The 27,755-nt window shown below is 54.4% G+C and overlaps 2 protein-coding genes across 2 annotated transcripts in view; both read left to right on the top strand.

Moving 5' to 3' along the window:
• Positions 1 to 27,755, top strand: part of SLC27A3 (solute carrier family 27 member 3) — a 270,600-nt gene that overhangs the window by 36,861 nt on the left and 205,984 nt on the right. The gene's annotated exons all lie outside the window — the stretch shown is intronic.
• Positions 27 to 26,730, top strand: LOC134412347 (immunoglobulin superfamily DCC subclass member 3-like). The gene is made up of 14 exons (XM_063146250.1): positions 27 to 81; positions 5,110 to 5,445; positions 6,930 to 7,074; positions 12,713 to 12,843; positions 13,821 to 13,958; positions 14,063 to 14,221; positions 19,725 to 19,890; positions 21,048 to 21,298; positions 21,666 to 21,830; positions 22,967 to 23,155; positions 24,353 to 24,457; positions 24,922 to 25,051; positions 25,649 to 25,796; positions 26,237 to 26,730. The coding sequence occupies exons 1-14, from the start codon at positions 27 to 29 to the stop codon at positions 26,327 to 26,329; spliced, it is 2,211 nt and encodes a 736-aa protein (XP_063002320.1). The 3' UTR covers positions 26,330 to 26,730.

Here is a 27,755-nt window from a genome sequence, read left to right as displayed (position 1 = left end):
GGCATCTTTGAGTGATGGGGCGAGTCATGGGAACCTCACCCCAAGAGCGTCACGTGGGCCGGGCAGATGGGCACGGCGGAGGTGAGGGCCATTGTGCCGGAGACGGGACAATAGGGGCTGCCTCAGCCCCTTCTGACCCAGCGCATTGTCCGTCCCGCCCGGCCGGCCCCCCTGCAAAGCCTCTCGACAGCCCGCTATGGGGCCTCCCTCGTCCGCCGTGCAGTTGCTAAGGCCGGCCTGAATGGCGGCATCCATCAAGATGTCAGCGGGTGGGGGGAGAGACACAATCCCCTATCCCCCTCCCCCCCCTCCCCCTGCCCCTTCCCGACAGAGTCCATTGTTGTCGGCCGAGTTTAACTTTGTGGTGGTGGCCCGTGGCTTTTAGGACTGAGCGAGTGGCTCCCTGAGGGGATTAAAGTATCTCTCCCCCCCCACCCCACCCCATAGAAAGTGCTTTCCATCTGTTGGTTTTGAGAGGTGTGGGGCAGAAGAGAGTCCACATAGGACGATGCCCGTGGGACCTCTGGCTTGGGGAGCGAGGCACGGACCCCGAACTGGCCAGGGGCCGCCCCAGCCTGAAGTGGCCTTGGGGAGAAAGTTTGGTTACTTTGGTTCACCATTTCTCCTTTAGACGTTCTGAGCAAACTAGCATATGGCAAGTTAGTTTATGTGCCGCCCCTCCGCCCCCCCAGTCAAGCCATGGGCAACGGAGTTAAACTCTCGTCGATGATGGCCGGCCAAGATGTATTATGGCTCTTGAGGCAGAAAATCCTACAGGCAGGGTGTTGTGCAACCCGTCCCTGGTAGTTGTTTTTTTTTAATTTAAAGAATAATAAATAAGATAACTATCCATTTGCTGCCCTTTCATGACACCCCAAATCGGTTTCCTAACAGTAGGGCCGGCCTGCCACGACATGGAAGCAAGACTGACATTTCATGAGGGAGGAATGACTGGGGTAGGTAGAGTGACTGAGGTTTGGGGGTTTGGGCAGATTAACACCCCCACCCCCCCACCCCCACCCCTCATTCCATCTACGCAGATAGGCCTACACCCAGACTTGTGGGTTCTCCAGATGTTTTGGCCTACAACTCCCATCAGCCCTAGGTAGCATAGCCAATGGCGAGGGACGCTGGGAGCTGTAGGTCAAAACACCTAGAGAAGCCCACAAGTTGCCTATCCCTGCCCTAGGGATAGGCAATGACGCTGAGATTGCCAGCCACGGAGCAACTCCGTGCCGTTAAACTCTGGAACTCACGGCCACAAAACGCTGAGGGCGCTCAGGAGGGACTCATTCCCTCGCCCGCCAGGCGTCCGCTGCATGAGAAGGCAATTCTTACACCTTTGGCCCAAGGTCTGCCTCAGCCTCTCCTCACCCAGCTTGTGTCGGACTACATCTCCCATCAACCCTAGCCAGGGTGGATGGTAGGAGTTGTAGTCTGGCACCAACTGAAAGGAGGCTGATCTATCTATTTCAATGGTAGCAAACCTGCGGCCCTCAAGACATCATTGGACTACATCTCCCATCAGCCCCAACCAGCATGGCCAATGGTTAAAGATGATTAGTCCAACAATCCAGGGCTGCCTCAGTGCTTGGAGTCTCCACATTAAGCTGTCATATAGGACTAATTCTGACCTTCCCCCTGAAGTGTCTATTACTTGAATGTCTCGCGAAGGTGTCTGCCCCGAAATGGTGGCCTAGAAATGGTTTAAAATCATGAAATAGGACGTTCTGCATTTACGGCCACGGTTAAATTTTGGAGAGTCGCAGTTGTGGGTGTAATCGTGACGGGACGCGTGTCTCCCCTTAGCTAGACAAGGACGTGGCTGCACAAATCTTGGTTGGTTCATCTATATCGTTATACATATGGCACAATCCTATGCGGGTTTGGGCAGAGATAAGTCCTACGGCTCCCAGCATCCCCGGCCACTGTGGGAGGATGCTGGGAGTTGTAGGACTTATTTCTGCCCAAACATGCATAGGATTGTGCCCTAAGTGACATCAAGGTGGCATGAGAGACATGGGTGGGGTTTTTTTTGGGGGGGGGTGTACACGCAGGTCTTGTGTTCCTTTGCTGTCTCTGGCTGAACAGTTTTAGGTGTTTGGAACAGCCACAAAAACTCTTGCAAAACCTGCCGGGTTGGAGGTGATGGCGAGACGCCCCTTGCACGGGCTGTGGGTGACCACGTTTCTGTCCGTCCTTCTGCGGGAAGGGAAAAAACAAATCAATTGTCCACCAGCCGAGTTGTTTCGGGGAGAATGTCAGCTACCTGGAATGGCAAAGGGTAGTGGGATAATCACTATCCATCTCCGGATAGTGGGGGACCATGTGGCGCATGGTCGACAGTCTAAACGTGCCTTTTTCTGGAGCATCGGGCACACAGTTGCGCAGGGCTGAGGTCGCAGCTTGCTCCCACGTGGGTGATACCAGTCGGGACGAGGACACGTGGCAGAGTGGGGCCGGGGGGGGGGGGAGAGGGGAATTGCCGGCGCGGCGCCAATTCCCCTGAGTCCTGCGCCTTCTCACCTCCTGTGCTTTTGGGCACGACCCGTTCCAGAAGAGATACGAGAGGGCGTGTGCGCATAGAGGGTGTGGGGGAGGCCGTTTTTTTGGGCCGCCGCCAAGACCGGTTTGTGAATCAAGTGGCTCTTGGCGGCGGCCCAGGGGAGGGAGTGGGGGGGGGAACCCAATGGGATGTAGAGGGGAGGGGAGGGAGCAAGATGATCCCCTTTGAAGCTATACAAAGTTCCCCACTCGGAAGCCAAGTGGCCTTTAATTGCCCTTGTTTTCCCTGGCCCCAAAGCCTCTTTGGCAACCAGAGTTGGTTTTTGGGGAACACAAGCCGGGCGGATGTGCAGCGTGTGGGCGGGAGCAGGACTTGGCACAGGTTGTAGCTAAGGGGAGGAGCACCGCTGCCTCTCTGTGCGTTGCCGTTGCATCTGCTCCGGCGGGCTTTCTATGCCTTTTAAACCAAACGCCTCCAGATTGCCTGCAAGCCATTTTCGTCCTGGTTTGGGCCTCCTTAAATCAAAACCAGGAATGGGGTGGGGTGGGGGGGGACCAGGGGCAGATTTGGGGTTGAGAAATCCTGGCCACCTCTTGGGACACCTGGCATCGGAGGAGTTGTTACAGGCTGTATCAGTGTCCCCAGCCCAGTGCGCTCCAGATGAGTTGGAGAACAACTCCCATCGTAGCTGGCTATGGTATGATGGGAGTTGTAGCCCAACACATCTGGAGTCCACCAAGTTGGGGGTCTCTGGGCTATAGCTAAAGTATCTCCCCAACAGCCAAAGAGGTTCATTTTCACTTGTCAAGGTAGCCATTCAGCACCTTCGATATTTTTTAGAGGGTAGCCGCGTTAAGTTTACTGCAGCAAAATCAACGAAGTGTCTTGTGGCACCTTAAAGACCGACAAATTTATTCCGGCGTCTGCTTTCAAAGGCTAGAGCTCACTTTGTCAGATGCCCGGAGTGTTGCGGCGTGTTTCAGGTTTATATACTGTACCTGTGATAGGAAGAGGGAAGAATTGTAGAGTGATGTCCGAAAGGAATTAAATGCAGAAAGTAACCGTCACATTATCCACAGTGCTCACTCACAGTGCAGTTGCTGCTGATAATAACACTCTGGCAGTCCTTAAATCGCAGGATGCAAATGGCACATCCTGTCATGCAATAGGCTGCAAAGGGAATTCAAAAATAATAATTAAGAAGCTGAACAAATTCTGGGAGGAGGTGAAATACACTCCTTGCTTTGGGCAGCTTTTAATTTGGCCCTGACGCTGCCTGTTAGAACGGGATCTCTGCTGGGCTGTAGATTTTTATTGTTGCTTTTAAATCCACAGTGCCACGTCGGCTCTTGGTGCTGGATCACCAGGCCTGAAAGTCTGCCTGTTTGGTACATTTAATCTCCCAAACGCAAGAAAAGGTGAAGTCCTTAACAAACAACCGTATAATACCAAACAAAAAGTTAAGGGCATATATACAATATAACAATAATGTTTAATGTACAAAAATTAAATAAAAGCGAACAATGGTATTGCATTAAAAGTGCAACCTCATATTGCACAAAAACACATATCTAACAGAAACAACATAAAGTGAAAAGCCCAAATGCGTTTCAACATGAGGTCTCCATCAGTGGCCAACGTGGGCTGCTGTATGCTCTCTGGAGACTTAATTGGGCTGACTTTATAGTTCCCACAGTTATGTGGTAGAAGGTGTCACTCCCATTTGAAAATGATACAGGGCCTCCGCCTCTTCAAACCACCTAGGCCAGCCTTCCTCAACCTGGGGCGCTCCGGATGTGTTGGACTACAACTCCCAGAATGCCCCAGCCAGCTGGCTGGGGCATTCTGGGAGGTGCAGTCCAACACATCCGGAGCGCCCCAGGTTGAGGAAGGCTGGCCTAGGTCATAGTCTTTAGATAAACGTGTTTGGCCTTTTTACTTCACGTTTTACATTTAATCTCCCACCATTTCCTTCAAGGAGCCTGAGTCTCATGTACAACAGCCCTGTGAGGTTGGGTAAGGTGACAGTCAGCGCCTGGCCGAAGTCCCCCAGCGAGCTTCAGGCCTGAATTCCACTCCAGTGCTCTAACCACTACACCGTACTTGCTTTCCAAGTGTTTAAAGCCCTAAAAGTTTTGGGACCTCAATACTCGAGAGAGCGCCTCTCCTTATATATGCCTGCCCGAGACCTGAGATCTGTTGAAGGAGCCCTTCTCTGCATCCCACCAATACAACATATACGCTATGATGGGACAAGGGAGAGGGCTTTCTCTGTGGTGGCCCCCCGACTGTGGAATGCCCTCCCACTGGAGGCCCGATTGGCGCCAACGCTGATTTCATTCCGACGCCAAGTAAAAACATGGCTTTTTAACAAAGATGGTTAAACTCACTAAAATGGCACATTGTTTTAACTGCTTTTAAATTATATACCGTTTTAGCTTGTAGCTTGGTTCACGGTTTAATTTGCTTTTAACTGTGCATATTTATTGTTTTATACTGTATGCTTTCATCTGTACGCTGCTCTGAGATCTTAAGGATATAGGGCGGGATATAAATGTTTCAGATAAATAATCTCCTTCAACCAAACGTCTCCTTCTCTGCAGGCCTGGCCCATCCTTCAGAGCTGGCGTTTGTCTTGGAGCCCAGCGACGTGATTGCTGTGCGGGACCGCCCTCTCCTCCTGCACTGCCAAGTGGAGGGCGAGGCGCCCATCACGATCACCTGGTCCCGGAACGGAGCGCCCCTCTCGAATGACAGCCACACCGTCGTCCTGTCGAATGGCTCCCTGCGCCTGGAAAGCGTCCACCGGCGGCCTCGGGGAGGGGGATCCGCCGACGCCCCTGCCGACGCCAGCGACTCCAGCGCCGGGGAGTACAGCTGTGCTGCCCAGAACCGCTACGGCCTGCTGGTCAGCCGCAAGGCCCGGGTGCAGATTGCCAGTGAGTTTGGAGATATTTAAAACGGTGCTTCTGAGAGCATTTCTCGGCTGCTTCTTGGCCTTATGCAAACTGCCCCCCCCCTTCCACCCAAAGAAAGCAATTAAGCCACTCAATCCGTAAAATCATTCGAAGTTTATTAGCCAAAATTAATTAAGTTTATTAGCAAGAATTAAGAGCAAAAGGAAGGAGGGAGGGAGGGAGGAAGGAAAACTTCAATATTTCAATTAATTTCTGTTCGAAGTGGGACGAAATGCTTTTCCTGCCTGACTAAGAACCGTCAGGGGTGAGGCTCTTGTTAGCGATGGGGCGAAAGTCCGCCTGGGCCCGTGAGGGCACCGGACGCCCCTGTGTCTGGACTTCCTGGGCCCCAACAGATGGATTTTTGTGCCTGCAGGACGAAGGGGGAGCAGGTCCATTTACACAGTGGGGGGAAATATGCAAGCCGCCAGTTGAGTGGTGGGGAGAAATACGTGATCGCCCCAGCCTTGGGAAACTGTGTTTCTCTCCCCCCACCCCATGGCAGTCGCGGGCTTAGAAGTCCTCTTGGCTAAAGAGGGCCTTTTAGGCCACGATTGACACAGGAGCGGGGGAGAGAAAGCTCCCTTTCGGGGCTTCTGGAAAGTGTGCGTTGTCAAGCTGGAAGGTGGAACAAGAGCAGCCGGGCAGCGCTTCTCGAACTCGTGACAGTGAGTTCTTCATTCGCTAGCTAATCTTAAGGTTTTCGATGGGGCTTCTGCAACTCTGACAATGATGGGATTCTGTGGCCAGGTTCATGTCGGAGGAAGCGTTTTTTCTAGGTAGCTTCATCCTTACGCTGGCTTTACAGGTAAGAGACGGCATCTGCAGTGGAGCCCAGAAACAAGCTGGGATCAGTCTGGCATAATATGGCGGTGAGAAGTGGATACCAGAAGGCATCGTGGCTACTGTGACTGGCACCAAACACACTTTCTGAACACTCTTCAAGAGATGCCCCACTTAGGCCACAGCTAGACCTAAGGTTTATCCTGGGATCATCCAGGGTTCGCCCCTGCCTGAGCACTGGATCCCCTGTGCGGCACCTAGATGAACAGGTTTGACCCCTGGACGATCCAGGGATAAACCTTCGGTCTAGCTATGGCCGTAGACTGCATTGCAGTCACCTAACCTGGGAGTGACCAGTTTAGTACTGTCTCCCAGTTCCCCTCTGCTTGTTCAAAAGGGGTACAGGGAGGGGAAAAATGTATTTGAAAAAGGTAATTGAACAAGGTTGGTGTGTAGGGTATGATGGATTCTGAGTTTTGTAGAGCTGTCCGCTAGCCCAAACGTTGGACTGCACGATGAGGAGTTCTGTGAAAGCCGAAAGCATACATTCTTCTGCATCAGCGAAAGATGAGAACGTCGGCTTCTTCCTTTCTCCTGCGGACAGCGACACTGGCGCTGCTAATGAGGCCGAGAAAGCTCTCTGTGACTCGCTGACGGTGGCCATATCTTACATCTCCCTGCAGCGTTGTCCAAGTTCCACATGCACCCGGAATCCATGTCGGTAGAGGAGGGAGGCGTGGCCCGTTTCCAGTGCTTCATCCAAGGGGTCCCTGAAGCCACCATCACTTGGGAGCGCAACCGCACGGCCCTGGTGACAGACGACTACCGGTTAGTGGGGTGGTGGTGGCCAGGGGGCAGTGGTGGGAGGGAAGTGGTTATGGATAGGCTTAACATCTCTCCTATGGGGGAAGTTTACAACAGCTGGGACTGTTTGGCTTGGGGGGAAAAGGAGGCTAAGGGGAGACATGGTAGAGGTGTACAAAATTAGGCACGGGGAAACATTTGTTTCCCACTCTCAAAATACTAGAACCCAGGGTCACCCCATGAAGCAATAAAAGGAAGGACTTCTTCACACAGCACAGAGTTAAATTATGGAATTCACTACCATAAGATGTAGTGATGGCCACCCGTTTGGATGGCTTTAAAGGGGGGGTGGTTTGGACAAATTCATGGAGAAGGCTGTCAAGGGCTACTAGCCCTGATTGGTTACGTGCTACCGGTGGATTCCTGCCTTGAGCAGGGGGGTTGGACTCGATGGCCTTATGGGCCCCTTCCAACTCTACTATTCTATGATTCTATCTCCAGTATTCAAGGCAGGAAGCCTGTGTGCACTAGTTGCCGGGGAACATGGGTGGGAGGGTGCTGTTGCACCGTGTCCTGCTTTGTGGGTCCCTGGTCGATGGCTGGTTGGCCATTGTGCGAACAGCGTGCTGGGTTAGATGGACCCTCGGTCTGATCCAGCAGGGCTCTTTGCATGTTTGTATTGATTCCTTTCATTCATTTATTGAAAGGTGGGTTTTTTTTAACCCTGCTCTTCAGCCGAAAAGGATCCTAGTGGAGCAGCTTCCATAGATCAGAAATGAGAACGCCCTTGGCCGCAGTCTTACAACCTGGAACACGTGGCGGAAAAAGGGACCGGGGAGAAGGAGGGAAAAAGTGAGGTCAAGCGCTAGATTCTTAGTTGCAGACAGAGTCCAGGCCAAAGTACTTCTTTTGTCCCAAACCTCCCAGACTGTAAAAACGCTGGAATTCACTACCGCAGGATGTAGTACAGGCCACCAGTTTGGATGGCTTTCAAAGGGGGTTCGGTAAATTCCTAGAGGAGAGGGCTACCAATGGCCACTAGTCCTAAGGGCTATGGGCTACCTCCAGTATCAGAGGGAATCTGCCTACGTACACCAGTGGTTGGGGAACATGGGCGGGAGGGTGCTTTGGGATGATCCCTTTGGGTTCTAGGATGAGGGGAGAGAAAAATGTCCTTCTTTCCACTTCGTTGATGTTTTGTACAACCCCAACGTCTCTCCCCTGTTTCCTAAATGGAACAGGGCCAAACGTTGTAATGGTTCTTGATACGCCGCAGCCTTCCTCAACCTGGGGCGCTCCAGATGTGTTGGACTGCATTTCCCAGAATGCCCCAGCCAGCTCTGCTGGCTGGGGCATTCTGGGAGTTGTAGTCCAACACATCTGGAGCGCCCCAGGTTGAGGAAGGCTGTGATATTATGGGAGTCTCTCCAGCCCCAAGATTCTTTCAATTGCCCCTTTCTACGGTTGTTTCAAGCCTGCACTATCAACGTGTGAAGAGTTGTCTTGGGACCGTTCAACTGAGGCCTCCCTGTAAATCCTAACGTACCTCCTGCCCACCCCTGGGTTATTGCACCCATTTTAATCGGCAGCTGGACGCAGGCCTTTGAACATTGGCGCCAGTTCCCCATTGGGCTATCAGGGAGAAAGGGATGCCCATGGAGTGTCAGTTCCAAGTAAGATGTAAGAAACGTTGCAGAATCTGTGCTCAGGCCATTTAGTCCCACAACAAAGTACAAGCAGATAGAAGTTGAAACGCTGGGAATAATGCAGGAAGAGGGTTTTTTGTTCCCACCCACCCCAAAAAGGCTTCAGTTCAGCCCTGCAGCCTGAAGCACTTAAAATAACGCAAGTTCACACCGTGGGGTTTGAAGGTGTACTGACTTAGCACTACAAGCAATCCCCCTTTCTTACTGGGCAGGCGCTGGGAAAGGAGAGGTTTTGCAGGTGTCGCAGGACTTCAACTCCCATCAGTTCTGGCTAGCCTAGCCATTGATGGGAGCTGCCTTCCAAGAACACCTGTAGGACCCCGCCTTGCCTTTTGCTGCCCTATTGGAATCCCACAAGCCTCCTGAAGAAAACCAGAGAAGGGGCCCTGTTGAAAAGGTACCCTTTCTTGACTGCCTCTTTTAATCCCACATTTCAGGTACTTACCCTCTTGAAGTTGTAAGCTGAGAGGCTCCCAGAGAAACGCGCTGCTGGTTTGTGGGGAGCAGAAGGACTGTGTAGCAGCCGCCCTGGGACCTAGACCTTCAGCATGCTTCCTCCCTACGGCCATGTTGTGGGAGGCCAGGTAACGGAGTCTACTTCCAGGTGTGAAGCAAGGAACAGGTGTTTGGAATGAGGCATCAATTACTACCTTAGGGTAGTAATTGGTGCTTTTTTTTTTTCTAGGCTGCTGGAGAGTGGAGCCTCAAGTATTAGTTCCGAAGAGGTCCTTCCAACGGCTGGTATAGCACAGTGGGAAGGGCAGCTGGCTGCGGAGCCAGAGCCTGTGAGTTCTAATCCCCGCTCGTGCATCCCGGGAGAGGGGCCAGCCCAGATCACCCATAGTCAGTGGCAATTCAAAGGGATTAACTACCCTGCCACACCCCACATAGTCAGTGGCAATCGATGGGATTAACTACCCTGCCACATGGGGATGGTTGCGGACAAGGTACAGAGAGATGGCACATAGTCAGTGGCAATCGATGGGATTAACTACCCTGCCACACCCCCACATAGTCAGTGGCAATCGATGGGATTAACTACCCTGCCACACCCCCACATAGTCAGTGGCAATCGATGGGATTAACTACCCTGCCACACCCCCACATAGTCAGTGGCAATCGATGGGATTAACTACCCTGCCACATGGGGATGGTTGCGGACAAGGTACAGAGAGATGGCATATAGCACATAGTCAGTGGCAATCAATGGGATTAACTACCCCTGCCACACCCCACATAGTCAGTGGCAATTCAAAGGGATAACTACCCTGCCAAATGCCACATGGGGATGGTTGCGGACAAGGTAAAGAGAGATGGCATATAGCACATAGTCAGTGGCAATCAATGGGATTAACTACCCTGCCACACCCCACATAGTCAGTGGCAATCAATGGGATTAACTACCCTGCCACACCCCACATAGTCAGTGGCAATCGATGGGATTAACTACCCTGCCACATGGGGATGAGCCCAGTTGTGGATAAGGTACAGATGGCAATCAATGGGTGGTTGGTTGCTGAGATCACCCTGAATGGGCATGCTGTCCTGATGATGATCGGAGAGGACCCCCTTCTGAAGTAGGAGAGGGGGAAAGTAGTGCCAAAAAGGGGGGCAAAGGAGGAAGGTTTTGCAAGCGGAAAGAAAGAAAACCATATATGGTTTTCTGTATCAAAGATACTAAGTCAGAAGTTTTTCACCCGGGGGCCAACTTTGATGCCCCCGGGTTACTTAGGCAAACCTCCCCAGCCAGCTTCTGACCTGTGCAGCGTTGCCACTGCCACACAAGTCTTGGCATCTTCTCTCTGTTCCTTGTCCACAACTGCCAGCCAGCTGGGGGGCAACTGGGCACCGAGGCTGTACAACTTGCCCAAGGCTGCACAGGTGGCAGGGCACGTAACCCCATTGGCCACTCACACTTGGGGTGATCTCAGTGGTCATCCCCATGTGGCAGGGTAGTTAATCCCTTTGAATTGCCACTGACTATGTGGGGTGTGGCAGGGGTAGTTAATCCCATCGATTGCCACTGACTATGTATCTCTCTGTACCTTGTCCGCAACCATCCCCATGTGGCAGGGTAGTTATCCCTTTGAATTGCCACTGACTATGTGGGGGTGTGGCAGGGTAGTTAATCCCATTGATTGCCACTGACTATGTGCTATATGCCATCTCTCTGTACCTTGTCCGCAACCATCCCCATGTGGCAGGGTAGTTAATCCCATCGATTGCCACTGACTATGTGGGGGTGTGGCAGGGTAGTTAATCCCATCGATTGCCACTGACTATGTGGGGGTGTGGCAGGGTAGTTAATCCCATCGATTGCCACTGACTATGTATCTCTCTGTACCTTGTCCGCAACCATCCCCATGTGGCAGGGTAGTTAATCCCATTGATTGCCACTGACTATGTGGGGTGTGGCAGGGTAGTTAATCCCTTTGAATTGCCACTGACTATGGGTGATCTGGGCTGGCCCCTCTCCCGGGATGCACGAGCGGGGATTAGAACTCACAGGCTCTGGCTCCGCAGCCAGCTGCCCTTCCCACTGTGCTATACCAGCCGTTGGAAGGACCTCTTCGGAACTAATACTTGAGGCTCCACTCTCCAGCAGCCTAGAAAAAAAAAAGCACCAATTACTACCCTAAGGTAGTAATTGATGCCTCATTCCAAACACCTGTTCCTTGCTTCACACCTGGAAGTAGACTCCGTTACCTGGCCTCCCACAACATGGCCGTAGGGAGGAAGCATGCTGAAGGTCTAGGTCCCAGGGCGGCTGCTACACAGTCCTTCTGCTCCCCACAAACCAGCAGCGCGTTTCTCTGGGAGCCTCTCAGCTTACAACTTCAAGAGGGTAAGTACCTGAAATGTGGGATTAAAAGAGGCAGTCAAGAAAGGGTACCTTTTCAACAGGGCCCCTTCTCTGGTTTTCTTCAGGAGGCTTGTGGGATTCCAATAGGGCAGCAAAAGGCAAGGTGGGGTCCTACAGGTGTTCTTGGAAGGCAGCTCCCATCAATGGCTAGGCTAGCCAGAACTGATGGGAGTTGAAGTCCTGCGACACCTGCAAAACCTCTCCTTTCCCAGCGCCTGCCCAGTAAGAAAGGGGGATTGCTTGTAGTGCTAAGTCAGTACACCTTCAAACCCCACGGTGTGAATTTGCGTTATTTTAAGTGCTTCAGGCTGCAGGGCTGAACTGAAGCCTTTTTGGGGTGGGTGGGAACAAAAAACCCTCTTCCTGCCTTATTCCCAGCGTTTCAACTTCTATCTGCTTGTAGGTGGCTGCTACTACATCCTACGGCAGCGAATTCCAGAGTTTTAACAGTCTGGAAGGTTCGGGACAGATGAGTTCTTCACACAGCTGAACTCTGGAATTCGCTGCCGCAAGATGTAGCAGAAGAGGTTCTCTCACTGGCTGTGACTGATGGGCCTTGTAGTCTGAAAGGGGCCCAGGTTGGGCAAGGCTGCTTTGCTGTATTAAAACGAGGACAGCATCAAGCACACCAAGGGTATCTCTGCACCAGGCTGTGGTTTGCTTGTGAGATGGAGGATAAAGCGCAGAGGCCACCTCTGTGGAAGAGACGAGCTCTTGGGGGCTACAAAACTCCCACTTCCTCATTTCATTCTCTATAATTACACTTCCTGTTTCCCTCCATCCTTCAGTTAAAAAAGACAGTAAACTAAAAGAAGACATAACAGTCAGTTTAAAAAGCGAATTGGTAAAAGTAAGCATACACATACAATACGAGAGCAACGAAACAGGTTCTAAGTCTGGGAAGTGGACAGATCTTCACCTGGAGCCTCGGCAAGCTCGTCTGCGGGAGCGCATTCGAAAGCTGTGGTGCCACCACTGAAAAGGCACTGTCTCTGGGAGCCGGTGGCCATAGCGGTGGGAGCAAAGCCTCCAGAGGCCTCCGGACGGCTTCATCCGCCCACTCTTCTGTTCCCTCTCGTGCCGTTTCCTCCAGGTTCACCTTGCTACCCACCGGCATCCTGCAGATCACGGGCGCTCGGCGCTCCGATGTGGGGACCTATCGCTGCGTGGCCAGCAACATCGCCAACACCCGCTACAGCCAGGAGGCCGCATTGAGCATCAGTGGTGAGCGTCTCTGGTTTGTCACATCGTAGGAGGAAGTTGGAGGGGGTGGAGCCAGCGGGCTGGAGCCGTTTCTCCGGGGCGAAGCGAGGACACCGTTGTGGCCGTGATGCCCGAGTCTGTTTGAAATCAGTGGTAAATGGATTAGTAGGTTAAGTGGCACAACTGGGAGCCAGGACTCCTGGGTTCGTTGGAACAATGTGAGGCTCAGGTCACCTAAACCTATCATGCGGGGATCCAAAAACCATCTATTTGCTCCGTCTATCTCATCTTTATCCTATACTTCTTCCTCTTCCAGTTCTCTGCAAAAGCCCAACCTTAAAGTTAAAACCAATGCTGCCCCTTCTTTATTTTCACAAGAACCTTGTGAGGTTGAGAGGCAGTGATTGGCCGAACATCGCCCAATATGCTTTGCGGCTGAGCAGAAATGTGAACAATATTTAAATCCAGCACTCTAACCCTTGCACCACACCAGCTCTAAAGGAAGTGGCTTAAAAAGGAGGGAGCTGGGACTTCGTTTAGTGGGGAAGTCTGTTTTGAATATCCCTCTCAAACTGGGTATCCTCAGCATTCTGGCTTCCATTCAAAGCAAAACAAAACCTAAGTTGCTAGTCCTTATAGCGGCAAAAATAGGATTCAAAGCGTGTCGGTAATGCCTGGAGAAATCTCAGAAATCAGCAGACTGGTTGGATAATTTTTCCAGGGGTCACGGGTGCGGGTGGGTGTCCCGGTGCTATGCCGAATTTTTGCCCCATGCAGAATACTTTCGGCAAATGTCACAATGTATCCCGGTTGCGGAATCCCGTGCTTCTCATGGCACAGGAACTGAGTCACGTCCGTGCAGAAATGGTGGGTTAAAGCAGCTATGCGCTTGTGAAAGCTGGCTTCTAATACGCTGGAGAGATTCACGGTCTTCTCCCCCACCATCCCCAGGGGAGGGGAGGGCGCTTGTCTCACCTGACTCCATCCTTTCCTGCCAGTTTCAGCTCCCAAGCTCTACAAGGAGCCGGTCATCCTGTCCGGCCCGCAGAACCTGACCATCACGGTGCACCAGACAGCCATCTTAGAATGCATCGCTACGGGGAACCCTCGGCCAATCGTGTCCTGGAGCCGCCTGGGTGAGTGGGAAGAGAAAAATTAAGACGACGGCGCTGACGGGGGCCGAGAAGCATCCCAGCGCGCTCTGTAGCACTCACTGGCCGGCCTCTTCCTCTCCCCGCAGACGGCCGTTCCATCGGAGTCGAAGGAATCCAGGTCTTGGGAACAGGCAACCTCATGATCTCAGACGTGTCGGTGAAACACGCGGGCGTTTATGTCTGCGCCGCCAATCGGCCCGGCACCCGCGTGCGCCGTACGGCGCAGGGTATCCTCATGGTACAAGGTGAGCCTGGGCATCGGTCGAGCGGAAGACCCAGAGCCGGCATACTCGGCTGGGTGAGGTTTCTAAACCCTTCCGCTGGCCTGGGGCGGGGTGTGTGTGGCGACCTGCAATGGTGAAGAGGAGACGTGAGGTAGAGTTGTACGTGGTCTCAGCAAAGGCGAGTGTGTTTCTGAGCATGTGCAAAGTAGCCACAGCCTTACCCCATGTCCATTCGTCTAGTGGGCAGATACAAAGTGCAACTCACACTGCCGCCCTCTCAGGTAGTCGGGAGAAAGCCCTGCGACGTATTCCAGAGAGCCGAGAGGTCAGACAGAGGGGTGCGTCCTCCAGATGTTGGACTGCAGTGCCCAACGCCGTCTGCTGGGCTGGCTGGGGCTGTTGGGAGTTGCAGTCCAACAGCATCGGGAGGCCCACACCTGTGGCGTAACAAGCCCTCCGACACCTGGAAGCCCACCTCCCGCATCGCCACCAGGCATCTTTTCGCTAGAGGCCGTCATCCCCCTCGCCGCAGGGGGTCCATACATCTACGCCTGTATCTGCCTGGTGCAGTGAGCGGCATCAGCACCGTTTTTCTGCTGGAAAAAAAGTGTGATTCTTCTGGGAGGTGTCCAGAAGGCCTCCCTGGACCAGTGACAGCCTCTGTGGCCTATGGCTCTTGTAGACCATCTTAATTTTCCAGCTGACATTAGCCGTTTCAGGGTCCCCTCGCTGTGCAGCTGTCTCTCTCTCTCTCTCTCTCTCTCTCTCTCTCTCTCTCTCTCTCTCTCTCTCTCTCTCTCTTGCGTCAAGGTGTTTTGTCCCTGATATCGGTTTCATTTCAAGCACATCTCCCCCGCCCCCCCCGCTCCGACCACCCCCACCCCCTCCACTTTCTCATCTAAAGGGTTGATGAGAGGCAGGATCGAACCTGCCCCCAGAGCGGCCATCGATTCTGGGCCGCGGCTCGGATAAAGAGACGCGGGGTCGATTTTGTGACCCGTGCGCCGGGGACAAAGGGCTGCAGGGTGATGGATGGGGTGAAAAGGCTCCTCCTCGCCAAGGGGACGGCGTCGGCCAAATGGACCTCTGGCAGCTTTGAATTTGGCACGGAGGGGCTCTCTTCCCAAAGAGTAGAAAGAGGGGCGTTCTGTTTTTCGAAACAGGGTTCACCCCAGAGCCTGGCTTCTCCACTTATCCTCTAGCTGTATTCCTCAAGAGTCAACCACCGAGGTCAAGGCTACGGAGTGAGATGGAGTAAGGAACAGGCTTTAGACAGAGGTTCAGCACAGACCGCCCCAGCTGGGAATCGCACACTTGACTTTGTGAGAGGGAGGGTCAAAGGGCAGAGGTCGTGTCCCCCGCCCTCCTCCACCCCAGCGTCCCCCATCCCTCACCTCCTCTTCTCTGCGGCAAGGCTGAGAACCGGCTCTCGAGGATGAATCGAGACTTGGGAGGACGTGGAGTTTGGGCGGTGGATGGAGGAGAAGACGGGCTCCGTCCCATCAGTCCGTCAAGGCAGCATCCGGACGCAGTTCGGCCCTGCAAACCATCAAAAGGGGTGGGGGAATTAGGAGCAGAAGGGGATGAAGGCTTGGATGGGCGACAGGCCGCCAACCTAGACGAAGGAAGTGGTGGAAACAATCAGATTGGAGGAAGCAGGAGCTAGTTTTAACCCATAAAGCCTTACATGGCTTGGGACCACACTACCTGACAGAACCCCTCTCCTGCCATGAACCTACCCCTACACTACGCTCAACATCTAAGGTCCTCCAGCTGCCTGCTCAGAGGACGGTACCAAGGGAGAGGGCCTTCTCTGTGGTGGCCCCTCAATTATGGAACCATCTCCCCGATGGGGCTCGCCTGGTGCCAACATTGCTCTCTTTTCAGCGCCAGGTCAAGACTTCCCTCCCAGGCATTGAACAGCATACGCTGAGTTTTAACTGACTCCAGCCCTGTCTTCGGCCTGGCTAAAAGTTTAAAGACGGTTTTAACTGTTAGCCATTTTTATGGTTTAAAATGTTGTATATCCATTTTTAACGTCCAGTCTTTTCATCTTTGTAAACTGCCCAGAGAGCTTAGGCTATGGGGCAGTATATAAATGTAATAATAAATAAATAAAACATGAAATGAAAGGAGCACAGAAGCAGCTGTAGGCCAGATTATCCTATGGAGCAAGCGGCTCTCCGGGGGCCTCTCCCACTCCCTGCTTTTTGTCATGACGGTTCCAAATCGGGACATTTCCCCTGCAGAACAGGGCCTTCACCTCCGAGCGGTGGGGCTCCCTGTTTTAGGAGTGGAGGGCTACATGGAATGGGGGAATCCCACGTCTGTTCTGTGCTTCTAAATTGAGTGTTAGCTCCTCACTCCCCCCATATGGGAGCAAGGGGCTCAGGCCGGCGTATGCTTGGGGGGCGGGAGAGATTCCGTGCAGGGCCTTGAGTTTGTGCTCTCGGCCGGCTTAATGTGGGGCAGGGAGGGGCGGGCAGAGCCTGCACTCCCACCCGCCCCCTTCCCATGCCAGAGTCTCCCCGGCTGACAAAGCCAGTTTGAGGAGAGGGGCCGTGTCCCCCCCCTCCCGACACGCCCGCACACAATAGGGGAGGGGTCTGCCTTTGTTTGGGGGTGAAGGGAGGGGGCCCGCTGCTCTTTTCCCAGGTCTTTGGCGAGCTAATGAGATGCGCCCGTCTCGGGGAGCTTTAACGCTTCTTTTCTGGAGAGTGTCACGCATTTCAATGTGACATCTGCCTCCGTGGCCGCTCCCACGCTGCAGCCGAGGGCGGGGGGGGGGGGGGAAGGACACCGCTCTCGGCTGCGGCGCAGCTGGGGGGACGGGCCCGATCCAGGCGACGGGGCCCGCGGCCTTTCCCAACTCTTCCATAACCCGTCGAGGGATCGGGGAGGTCCTCCTAATACCGTTCATTACCTGTTTGTTTTTAAGTTTGCTGTCGGAACGACCCCCCCCCCCCCAAAAAAAGTCCAGCCTTATATCTCTTCCTCCGGCTTTGATTTACCTGTGCACAGGCCAATTTCAGGTTGGCTGGAAAGACACGCGAAGTACGTCAGAACGCTCTGCCCGGGCAATTCAAGCCTCTCTCATTTTTCGCTCCCTTCATGGTATCACACAAAGGTAGCTTCCCCATGTGAATGCCTGCCTGCTCCCCCAATGTCTTGGCCCTGCTTACACGGACACCCCTCTCCCGCCCTTGTCCTCTAGCAACTGGCCCCTGCAGGTATACAATCTCTAAAGATGGAGGCTCCGCTCAGCAACGGCCTAGTTGTGCAAACTTCCGTGGAGGAACAAACTCCCAGGAAGAGGCCTTTGGTTCAAGCCTCTTGTCCTGCCTCTCCGGACACCTTCGGTTTTGGACTCCTTCCAGGCCCCAGGCCCCGGGCCCCTCTGCGCAGAGCGAAAGGAAGAAACCAGCCGAGTCAAGACGAAGACGTTTTAGGGACTGTTCCACGTGCTTAATAAACCGGCGATTCCTTCTTGTCCCTTTGTGGCAGAGCAGGCGATGCAAAGCGATAGGGCAGAGGGTGAAACCAGGGTTCAAAATTGGGAGCGGCAACATGGTAGAATTGAGTCAGGGTCCTTTCCCGCTGCGGAGAGGCGCTTCCCCCCCCCCCCTTTGGCACCTTTTCGAGAGACGGCCGGCGAACCCTCTCGCATTTCTCGCCTTAGTATCGGCGTGATTTGTTGTGTGCGTGTGTCACATCATGCCTGATTATGTGCGCCTCGCAGGGTTGAGTGGGTTTGTAATTGCGCCTTAGTGTGAGCAAGGGGCTCTCCCCCGCCCTGGTGACCCTGGCAACCAGCTCCTGAGGGAGGCGGGCTGGGAAGGGCCGGCTGAAATTACCTCGGCACATCTGAGGCCCGGCCTCGGCGCTAGGAAGCAAGAGGGGGTTGAAAAGGGCAGGGGCGGCAGGCGGGCAAGGTGAACCATACTCGTTGCCACACCGAACAGCAGCGAAGATGCACCCAGGGGCTGTCCATGTGTGGTAAACGCCCCATCCGGTGCTGCTCCCCACCAAAAAACCCGAAGGACAATGCAAATCAACCCAAAGACGCTTTTGCACAAACGCCTTTGGCCTGGCACGCTTTGTCCGGAGCTTTGACGTTTTGCAAAGTTCTGGAAATTTTGATCGCAGGTGGATAAATGAGGGAGGCGGTATCAAACTCACTGGCAAGGGAACGTGATGAAGAATAGGTATGGAAGGAACCTAATCACTACCAACCCGTCCCACCTTGCTCTCCAAATCCCAAGCTGGGGTCAAAGGCAGACTGTCTGCATGTTACTGGGGGCTAGAAACATGCATAGATTACATCTCTGCGTTCATGTAGGAAGCCCGTCAAACGCCTAAACATCTCCACCGACCAATCCTCATTCTTTTACCTTTGATATTGCTCACACGGCCAAGCCCTAGGCTGTTTTGCTTAGTCCTAGCTGGGGGGAAAATACATCATAGAAACACTTCCTGACTGGCTCTTTAAAAAAGCACATGGTATTGGGCATCATTTTAACTCAGATCCTCAAAACGAGCCCCTCTAGATCCATCCCATATGTATGTTTGGCCAATGATCCACCCTATGGATGGACGTCTGTTCGCTTGGGAATCCGGAAACTCAAATTAAATAGGAGTTACAGTTATGCAAGTTGGAACTCACTACCACAAGATGGAATCAGTTGCCTGGTGAGGTTGTGGGCTCTCCCACACTAGAGGCCTTCAAGAGGCAGCTGGACAACCATCTGTCAGGGATGCTGTAGGGTGGATTCCTGCATTGAACAGGGGGTTGGACTCGATGGCCTTGTGGGCCCCTTCCAACTCTGCTATTCTATGATTCTATGTAGTGATGGCCACCAATCTGGATGGCTTCAAAAGGGGGTTGGAGAAATTCCTGGAGGCAAAGGCTATCCATGGCTCCTAGCCCTGATGGTTGTGTGCTACGTCCAGTATTCGAAGCAATAAGCCTATATACACCAGTTGCTGGGGAACATGGGCAGGAGGGTGCTATTGCACCATGTCCTGCTTGTTCATCCCTGGCCGATGGCTGGTGGCTCACTGTGTGAACGAAGTGCTGGACTAGATGAACGCTTGGTCTGATCCAGCATTAGGGCTCTTCTGATGTTCTTAAGCTGATAAACTGCTCATTCTGACGAGGGGAACACAGAGCACATATTCGCATCATCACTGCACCTCTCGGGATTGTGAAACCCCATTTGGAATGGATAAATGACGCCTGGCAAAACCCAAGGGCTTCTGTTCAACAGTGGAACTCCCCTGGGAGGTGCTGGGCTGTCCTTCACTGGAGGGATTTAAGCGGAGGCTGGAGGAACATCTGTCAGGGATGCTGCGGATGCAAGATTTCAGGTCCAGCCTTGAACAGAGGGGGGGTCAGACTAGATGGCCTCCAAGGTCTCTTACAACTCTATGTGGTGTCTTGTTGGACGGCTGACCTTTTAGAACCAGTCATGCTCTGGAGCGGCACCTCCGCTAACCTCGCCCCCCACCCCTTGCTGTTCCTCAGCCCCACCGGAGTTCGTGCAGTGGCCCCAATCCATCTCCAAGCCGCCAGGCAGCAGCGCCATTTTCACCTGCGTGGCGCAAGGTGTGCCGGAACCCCACCTGATCTGGCTGAAGAACGGCAAAGTCCTGGCCCCCGGCGAAAACGTCAAACTCACGCACAACAACAGGTGAGGACGGGACACCTGCCGACAGAAAAAAAGCGACAATTGTTTAAACAAACACCACCACCAGTTCAGGTCCTTTCCTCCAGGGAATTCTGGGAGATTGTGGTTCTGTGAAGCTGGGGCGGGGAAGAGGAGGGACAATTCCAAACGACAATTCCCAGAATCCTGTGGAGGGAGCCATGACAGTGACGGCAGTAGCAAGCCGGCACCCCCTTTTTTCTCTTTTTCTGTCACCCTTCTCCTTTCCTCTACACCCAGTGAGCGCCCAGGTAAGGGAGAGACCACTCTTTCCAGAGGTCTGGACACCATTGCATGCAGAGGGCTTTTGGAATTAGCCCAGTGGCTGCAGTTTGCCCACCCGGGACTTTTTCTTTTAGCTTCCGCGCACAGAAGGCAACACAGACAACGAAAATGTGTTTGGAAAACACTCTGGCATTTGCAAAACTTGCGCGTTGTGGTTGATTTTGACCCCAGGGTGAACAGGAGTAGGAAGGGAAGGCAGGTAGAGAAGTCAGGGAAGACAGATAGAAGGCAGGTAGAGAAGTCAGGGAAGTCAGATAGAAGGCAGGTAGAGAAGTCAGGGAAGTCAGATAGAAGGCAGGTAGAGAAGTCAGGGAAGTCAGATAGAAGGCAGGTAGAGAAGTCAGGGAAGTCAGAAGGCAGGTAGAGAAGGCAGGGAAGTCAGATAGAAGGCAGGTAGAGAAGTCAGGGAAGTCAGATAGAAGGCAGGTAGAGAAGTCAGGGAAGTCAGATAGAAGGCAGGTAGAGAAGTCAGGGAAGTCAGAAGGCAGGTAGAGAAGGCAGGGAAGTCAGATAGAAGGCAGGTAGAGAAGTCAGGGAAGTCAGATAGAAGGCAGGTAGAGAAGTCAGGGAAGTCAGATAGAAGGCAGGTAGAGAAGTCAGGGAAGTGAAATCAAACTAGGCATGGGGCAGAGACCACAGGGAGAGATAACTTGATCTCCCTCGCTCCTAGGATGAGACCTCAGTTTCAACCAATGGGTTAGATGGCCAGAAGATGCCAGACAGACCAAAGGGGCTGGGGTGGGGGGCACCTGTTACACCAAGTGAGCACAGCCGCCCTTCTCGAAGTTGGAGCTCCGTCGTCCCCCAAACCTCGTCCCACCTGCGCCCTGCTAACCGCTCCGCCTGGCTTTCGGCAGCACCCTGATGATCCAGCGGATCGCCTCGGCGGACGAGGCCATCTACCAGTGCATCGCTCAGAACAGCGCCGGCACCAACCAGGCCAGCGCCCGGCTGGCCGTGGCCTTGTCCAAGGAACTGCCCAGCTCCCCCGAGGGCGTCCAGGCCACCGCCCTCTCCACCACCTCCATCCAGGTGTCGTGGCTCGAACCCCCCATGGAGGTGACGGAGGCCATCATTGGCTACGTGCTTCACATCCGCAAGGCTGGAGGTGAGTGGACAATCCGCCCCCCCCCCCCCGGTTCATTTCCCTCGTTGGCCGGGCTGGGATGCTGGATGCTAGGCAGACTTTGGCCTGATCCAACAGGGCTCTTCTTCACCCACGGCTGGCTTTAGGTTGCTGAAGGCCCCCATCCACCACCGTCACCAGCGCCTCCTCTTTTCCATCCCTGTTCCCACTTCCTTGCCTGACAGGCAGAGAGCCAGGGATCACGTAGGCCACGGCGTCCCCTGCTCCTCCTTGCCTGGCCAGAGCGGGAGACAGGCGAATCAGAAGGCTGCGACGATGAGGAAGAGGAGTCCCAGCCTAGCCCCGGCCCCGTCATTAACCCCGCTCTCCCCCCTTGCCCTGCCTGCAGAGTCCGACAGCCGGGAGCTGCAGGAGGCGGTCAGCAAAACCACCTTCCAGCACGTCTTCACCAACCTGGAGCCCTCCACGACGTACTCCATCTACCTGAAGGCCTACTCGCCGCTGGGCGCCAGCCAGGATTCCCAGCCCATCCTGGCCACCACGCTGGGCAGCAGTGAGTTCTCCGCCGAAAAGCAGAGTTGGGAGGGGACTCGAAGGCCGCCGCGGCCAACCCCCTGCTCGAGGCAGGGCTCCCGTTCGCCTCCTCGCTGCCTCCCCCTACGACGCTGCAGAGGATGCGGGAGCAAAGATAGTATTTCAGCTCGTGTGGGTGGGTGGTTTGGGGTGTATGGATGTGTGTGTGTTCCCTCCCCTGGGCTTCCGTACGAAGCAAAGAGTCATGTATTTGGAAGGGGCCTCTGCTAATACACCCCCGGCCAAGGGCAGCCCAGCGTTACCCCGGGGCGGTTTTCCTCCGCTGCGGAACAGCTCTTACCGTCGGGACGTTTCTCCTCCTGTGTAGCCGGAATCGGTTCCCCTGCCATTTCCAGCCCTGGGCTCTAGTTCTCTGCTGCTCCAGAGAGCAGTTTAAGCCCGCTCCGACTCCTGCAGGGGACAGATATGAGAGAGTGCTTCCGTTCACGTACAGAGGGCTTTCCTCTGTACGTGATACAAAAACCCCAGCTGGGCCCTTGCGGCTTCATCCTGGCTGGAAAACAGAAGAGCTTCCCGTTACACCTGAGACCGCCGGGCCTCTTTATTTAGAAAACGCGCCTAGCCAGGTGCGCTAGGCCACATCTGCTTTAGCCACATCTGCACACGGGCAGCGGTTCAGGAGAGCTTTGCCGGCTCCCGTTTCATTAATGGGTGCAATTCAGAGTCCTGGTTCTGACCTAGAAAGCCTTAAACAGCTTGTGACCAAGTCTCCTGAAAGGCTAAATTTCCTATTCTCTAACACCGTTTCAACCTTATTCCATTTCAAAAACGCTCGGGGGGTGGGGCTATTCCAGGAGTGGGAAAAAGCCAAAGGGAAAAGAGGCGGGGTCAAAAATAAGAAGAAAACCCCGCATTAAGAAAACTAACAGGTCAGGGAAGGAAGATTCTAATGCAGCTTCCCCTCTGCTGTTCAGCTGTAGTCTGAAGCAGTGCGGTCCTTTCTACCCCACCGGGACTCTACCACTTAATACTGTTGTGTGTTTATACGCTTAGCCTATAAGTGGGGAGAAGGAGGCCCTTGGGTGCCCAGCTACAGTGCAAGGGGGAACGCGCCCCTCCCTGCCTCCCGTCACTCACCCGTCCTCATCTCCTCAGTCCCTGCAGCATTGGGCTTCTTCACCAAGATCCTGAACAACAGCGCCGTCCACGTCTTCTGGGAGCTGCCCGCCCGGCCGGGCCGGATCGAAGGCTTCAAACTTTATCTCCGGAAGCTGCCCGACGCCCACTATGAAGGGCCCCAGCTATTGCCTGGCATGGCCAACTCCTTCACGTATAGTGACTTGGGTGAGTCTTCCGCCTTCCCGCGCACGAGGGAGCAGGTTCAATTCCCGGTTTTTCTCTCGTTGAACCAGGGGGCGTCTTAGGCCAGAAATGGGTGCCCCCACCCACTGCAGAAAGTGGCTGGGGTCAAAGACAAATCCACCCCTCTCTGAAGTGGGTGTGGGTGTTTCTCCCTCTCTCTCAGCCACACCACACACAATCGTTCACATGTTCTCTCTCTCTCTCTCTCACACGCACATACTCCACTTCCGTTCTCTCTCTCACTTTCACACACACAAGCTCATTTGCCCTCTTCTCCGTGTGTCCCAGTCCCTGGCTCCAGGTTGCTTTGCTCAACACACCCTCCTCCGCCCATCACTTCAAACTACAAGTAGGAGAATCACATGTGTGTGTGTGTGTGTGTGTGTGTGTGTGTATGGTGGGGGGAACCACAACCCTCCCATCAGGAAATGATAGCACTCTTCAAATACTTAAAAGGTTGTCACACAGAGGAGGGCCAGGATCTCTTCTCGATCCTCCCAGAGTGCAGGACACGGAATAACGGGCTCAAGTTAAAGGAAGCCAGATTCCGGCTGGACATCAGGAAAAACTTCCTGACTGTTAGAGCAGTACGACAATGGAATCAGTTGCCTGGTGAGGTTGTGGGCTCTCCCACATAGAGGCCTTCAAGAGGCAGCTGGACAACCACCTGTCAGGGATGCTTTAGGGTGGATTCCTGCCTTGAGCAGGGGTTGGACTCGATGGCCTTGTAGGCCCCTTCCAACTCTGCTATTCTATGATTCTATGATCTTACAAACCGAAAAATAGCCCAGAGATTGGAATATTTCTCCCGAGGAGGCGGTTCGACTGCTTGCGGGGAGAGTTCGAAAAACGGTGACTTCTCCCCGCAACAATGGCAATCTGAAGTGGTACAGTCTGCTCTGCCGCCTCAGGACTCTACCACCTCGTCGGTCTGCATGTGCAGACCTCGCGGTAATCCAGCGCCCGGGAGCAGAAACAAGGGCAAGACTATATGACGAGAAGGGCGGAACGACTCCGCTGGTGTATCTGTGTTGCTCTAAAACGCTTCGTCTCCTGGCCTTCCACCCCCCCTTTCCCCAAGACTCTTTAGACGACCCCCCCCTCTAGCCCTCAAACGGCCAGCAATGCTGCCCCCTAGTGTCGGCTTCCAGAAAACTGACCGCCGCTCTACTCCCCCAGAGCCGTCCGCCATGTACGAGATCAAACTCCAGGCCTTCAATGGGAACGGCGACGGGAACAGCAGCGTGAGATTCGTCTCGCTCAGGGAGAACTCCGAGAGGCTGGGTAAGGATGAGGAACCAGCACCCCCTCCCCCCTGCCCACCCCCCCCAAAAGAAACATCCCCGTACCGCCGTCTTCGCATCGCAGAATTGACGCTTGGAAATAGCGGCCGCGAGATGTTAGGTCTATTCACGGGAGAGGTCTGCGAACGGCTATCGGCCCCGGTGGCTGTATAGAACCTCCAAGCTCAGGGAATGTCTATCTCTGGGTGGGGTGGGGGGCAGAAACCGGAGCGGCCAGCTCTTTACCTTGAAGTTTGACTGACAGGCTTCACGGTTCAGACCCGGATGCTGGACTAGCTGGAACCCTGAGCCAGACCCAGCAGGGCTCTTCTTACGGGTTTACGGCTGCCCCCGGGGGGGGGGGGAATCTCTGCCTTTTCAGAAAGCTTCCCAGCATTCAACAGCAGCAGCCCAGAGAGAGAGGCAGGGCTCCCCGCTTGATACTCCCAGCTTGTCTCCCCACAGATGTCAACTCGGTGTGCCAGTGCGGGCAGGACGGAGAAAGCTCCCTGGCCGGCGTCGTGGTGGGCGTTCACATCGGCATGGCCTGCATCATATTCTGCGTCCTCTTCCTCATGTTCGGCTACCGCAAGAGGTGAGCGTTCGCAGGGGCCCTCGCCCACCGTTTTGCTTTCCCACACACACACACACACACACACGCCGTGTTCCGCGGGGGACATCGGCTTCACAGCCCAGAAACCACTTTGCCGCTACCTAAAAGGCTGTGTGTCAAACGGAGCGCCGATATAGAAATTGAACCTCCAGAGACAGTCTACTTCGAGATTCTAGCTGATAAAGAGGGCCGGGGAGGACGGGGGACGGACGGACTGACAACAATCGGAAAAGACCCTGGAGTGTGTGAGTCACACGCACATCTCTACCTGCATCCCTGACTTCCCCTAAGTGGGGCACAATTGCTGGTGTTTTCTCACTGTTTTTCCCATGCAAATCCTCCTGGAGTTACTTCCTATGATCCCCCCTCAATTTTTTTTACGTCCCCCTTTGCAAGCAATGGTCTGGATTTTCCCAGAATCCCTCGCAACGTCAGGAATATACGTAGGGTTGCAGTCACGCTGGGAATTCGAACAGAAGCGGTTAGACTTCCTGGGTACTATTTTTAAAAAGAAAAAGAACATGCTTCTAAGGAATAGAACGGGCTCACCTCCGCCTCCTCTTCCTGCTTTCCCTGCAGCCTGTTCTGTAAGAAAGGGATCCAAGAAAGCTGGACGGTCCCGCAGGGAACCGAGACGGTCCAAACCACTGCCCGGGAACTGCCCCGGACCCAACGCAAGCCGGAGGACGGGGCAAAACCTTCAGAGATGGTGGAACTGGTCACTCAGGTGAGGAGGGCGCCTGAGGCTTTCTGGGCTGAGGGAATGGGGCAGAAGAGCAGAAAGAGGAACGGCTGAAAAAGCTGGATATATTTTCAGCCTGGAGAAGATGGGAGACGTGATAGCAGTGTTCCCGTATCATGCAGAAAGAGGGAGCAGAGCTGTTCTCTTGCTCCAGATTAGAATCAAACGGGGGGACGTGGCCGGCTCCCTCCTCTGCTGGAGGTATTTAAGTAGAGGCCGAATGGCCATCCGTCAGGGTTGGTAGAGTTGCAGAATTCCTGCACTGAGGCGGGGGTGGAATGGATGACCTCCGAGACCCCTCTAAAATTCTATGACAGAAAAGCGGGTGCTACAGGGGCCGTGGAGGCAGGCAACGCGGGGTCGAGACGTGGCAGGGCCGGTACGTACGGACCGTCGGGTTCAGCTTGCTTCCTTTCTCCCCACAGAACGCCCCCTCCTCAGACGGACTCTACAGCCACGACACCCCCCATTTCGAAGTGACCGTCGAGCGCTGCCCACCTTCCCAGCCCAGCGGCTAAGCCAACGCCGGTGGGGGCACAGAGCAAGGGGGGCCCTGATTCGGAGCCACGGTGGCGGCTCCGTGGAAGTCAGGCCTCCCCTTTGCCCCGCTGCCCACCGGAGTCCGACCGTAAACCTCCAAAGAATCTACCTCACCTCTGCCGGACCCCTCATGTCCGGCCCAGCCGCCACTCGAGCCTGCCCCCCCCCCCGCCCCAACATTGTCCCGGATTATCTATTTTTGATACAAATACCAAAACTACCTCAACCTGCCAGCCACTCTGGCTGCCAAATATGTCCCCCCCCCTCTCCTCCTCACAAAAAAGGGGGCGGGGCAATGCCAGAGAAGGGAATTTGGGGACCAGCTTCGCCATGGCAACGGGAAGATTCCCAGGGCCGGAGGCAGCCATGTCGAGAGGAAGGCAGGGGCTGCCTCGGAGCTGACCCCCCCCCCACCGTCCAAATTCTGCTGAAGCCAAAACCCTGTGGAAGATGGGGGAGGGGGCTTTGGGAGAGTGGAGGGAGGGGAGGTCAAGGCTCCAAAATGTGTCCCCAATGAGTAACAGCCTTCACTCCGGGCGGGTGAGGACGGTCCCTTTCCGACACCCCTACCCACGGTGCCTGGGCGCTCGGTACCAGCATACCAAATATCGCCAAACCAAAAGCGGAAGCAGCAGCGTACACCCCCCCCAGCCCCCTCCCCGTGAACGTCCACCCCACTGCCCCCCTTTTCCTGTCACAAGCGGGCCGGGTGGGGGGGCTTCTTCCCCACCCCACAGCCCTTTTCTGTAGCTTCTCTCGCTGCTTCCGACAGAGTGTCTTTTTTGGGAGATATTGTCTCTCTCTTTCTATATATATAATGTCGCTATCCAAATATTTTTTAAGATGAGAACACAGGAGTCGCTGAACTGCTTTCCAAAGATGTAGAGCTTTAACCGTGCCCGGACAGAGCCTTAGCTTGACGAGTTTTCTGGAGCGGGGCGGCCCACGCAACCGTCTGCAGCAGCCCGGGCGCCCCCCGCTAGGGAACTCGGGGGGGCTCTTCAGTTGTAAGGGCGAAGAGATTTAACGAAGAACCAAAATAGCCCACCCGGATTCTGACTTGGGACTTCCCTCGACCCCGAGGGAAGACTCCCAAGGGCCTGGTTGGAGACTAGGCCGCCTAGTTTCAAAGTCAGCCCAGCTCTGAACCTTCATTACCTCTGGTGTGTCCCTTAGAACTAAAGAGCCTCAGCCTTGGGGACCCCCTGAGACTACGTTCATGTCACGGGACTAGACAGCGTTGCTGTGCCGGTGTCTCCCCTCCTCTTCTTTTCTCCCCTTTCCTTTTCTTTCCTTCCTGCCAAACCTTCTTCGTCTTCTCTCTCTCCTTTCTCGGACAGCAAATCTGGCACGACAGGTCAAGGCTGAGCTCCGTTTGGGTCTCCTTCTAGAAAGGACTCTTGA

This window comes from Elgaria multicarinata, chromosome 21 (genome assembly GCF_023053635.1).
Source record: "Elgaria multicarinata webbii isolate HBS135686 ecotype San Diego chromosome 21, rElgMul1.1.pri, whole genome shotgun sequence".
Classification (NCBI taxonomy): Eukaryota; Metazoa; Chordata; class Lepidosauria; order Squamata; family Anguidae; genus Elgaria; species Elgaria multicarinata.
The sequence above is the reverse complement of the archived record's forward strand: the minus strand, read 5'-3'. Positions and strand labels throughout refer to the sequence as shown.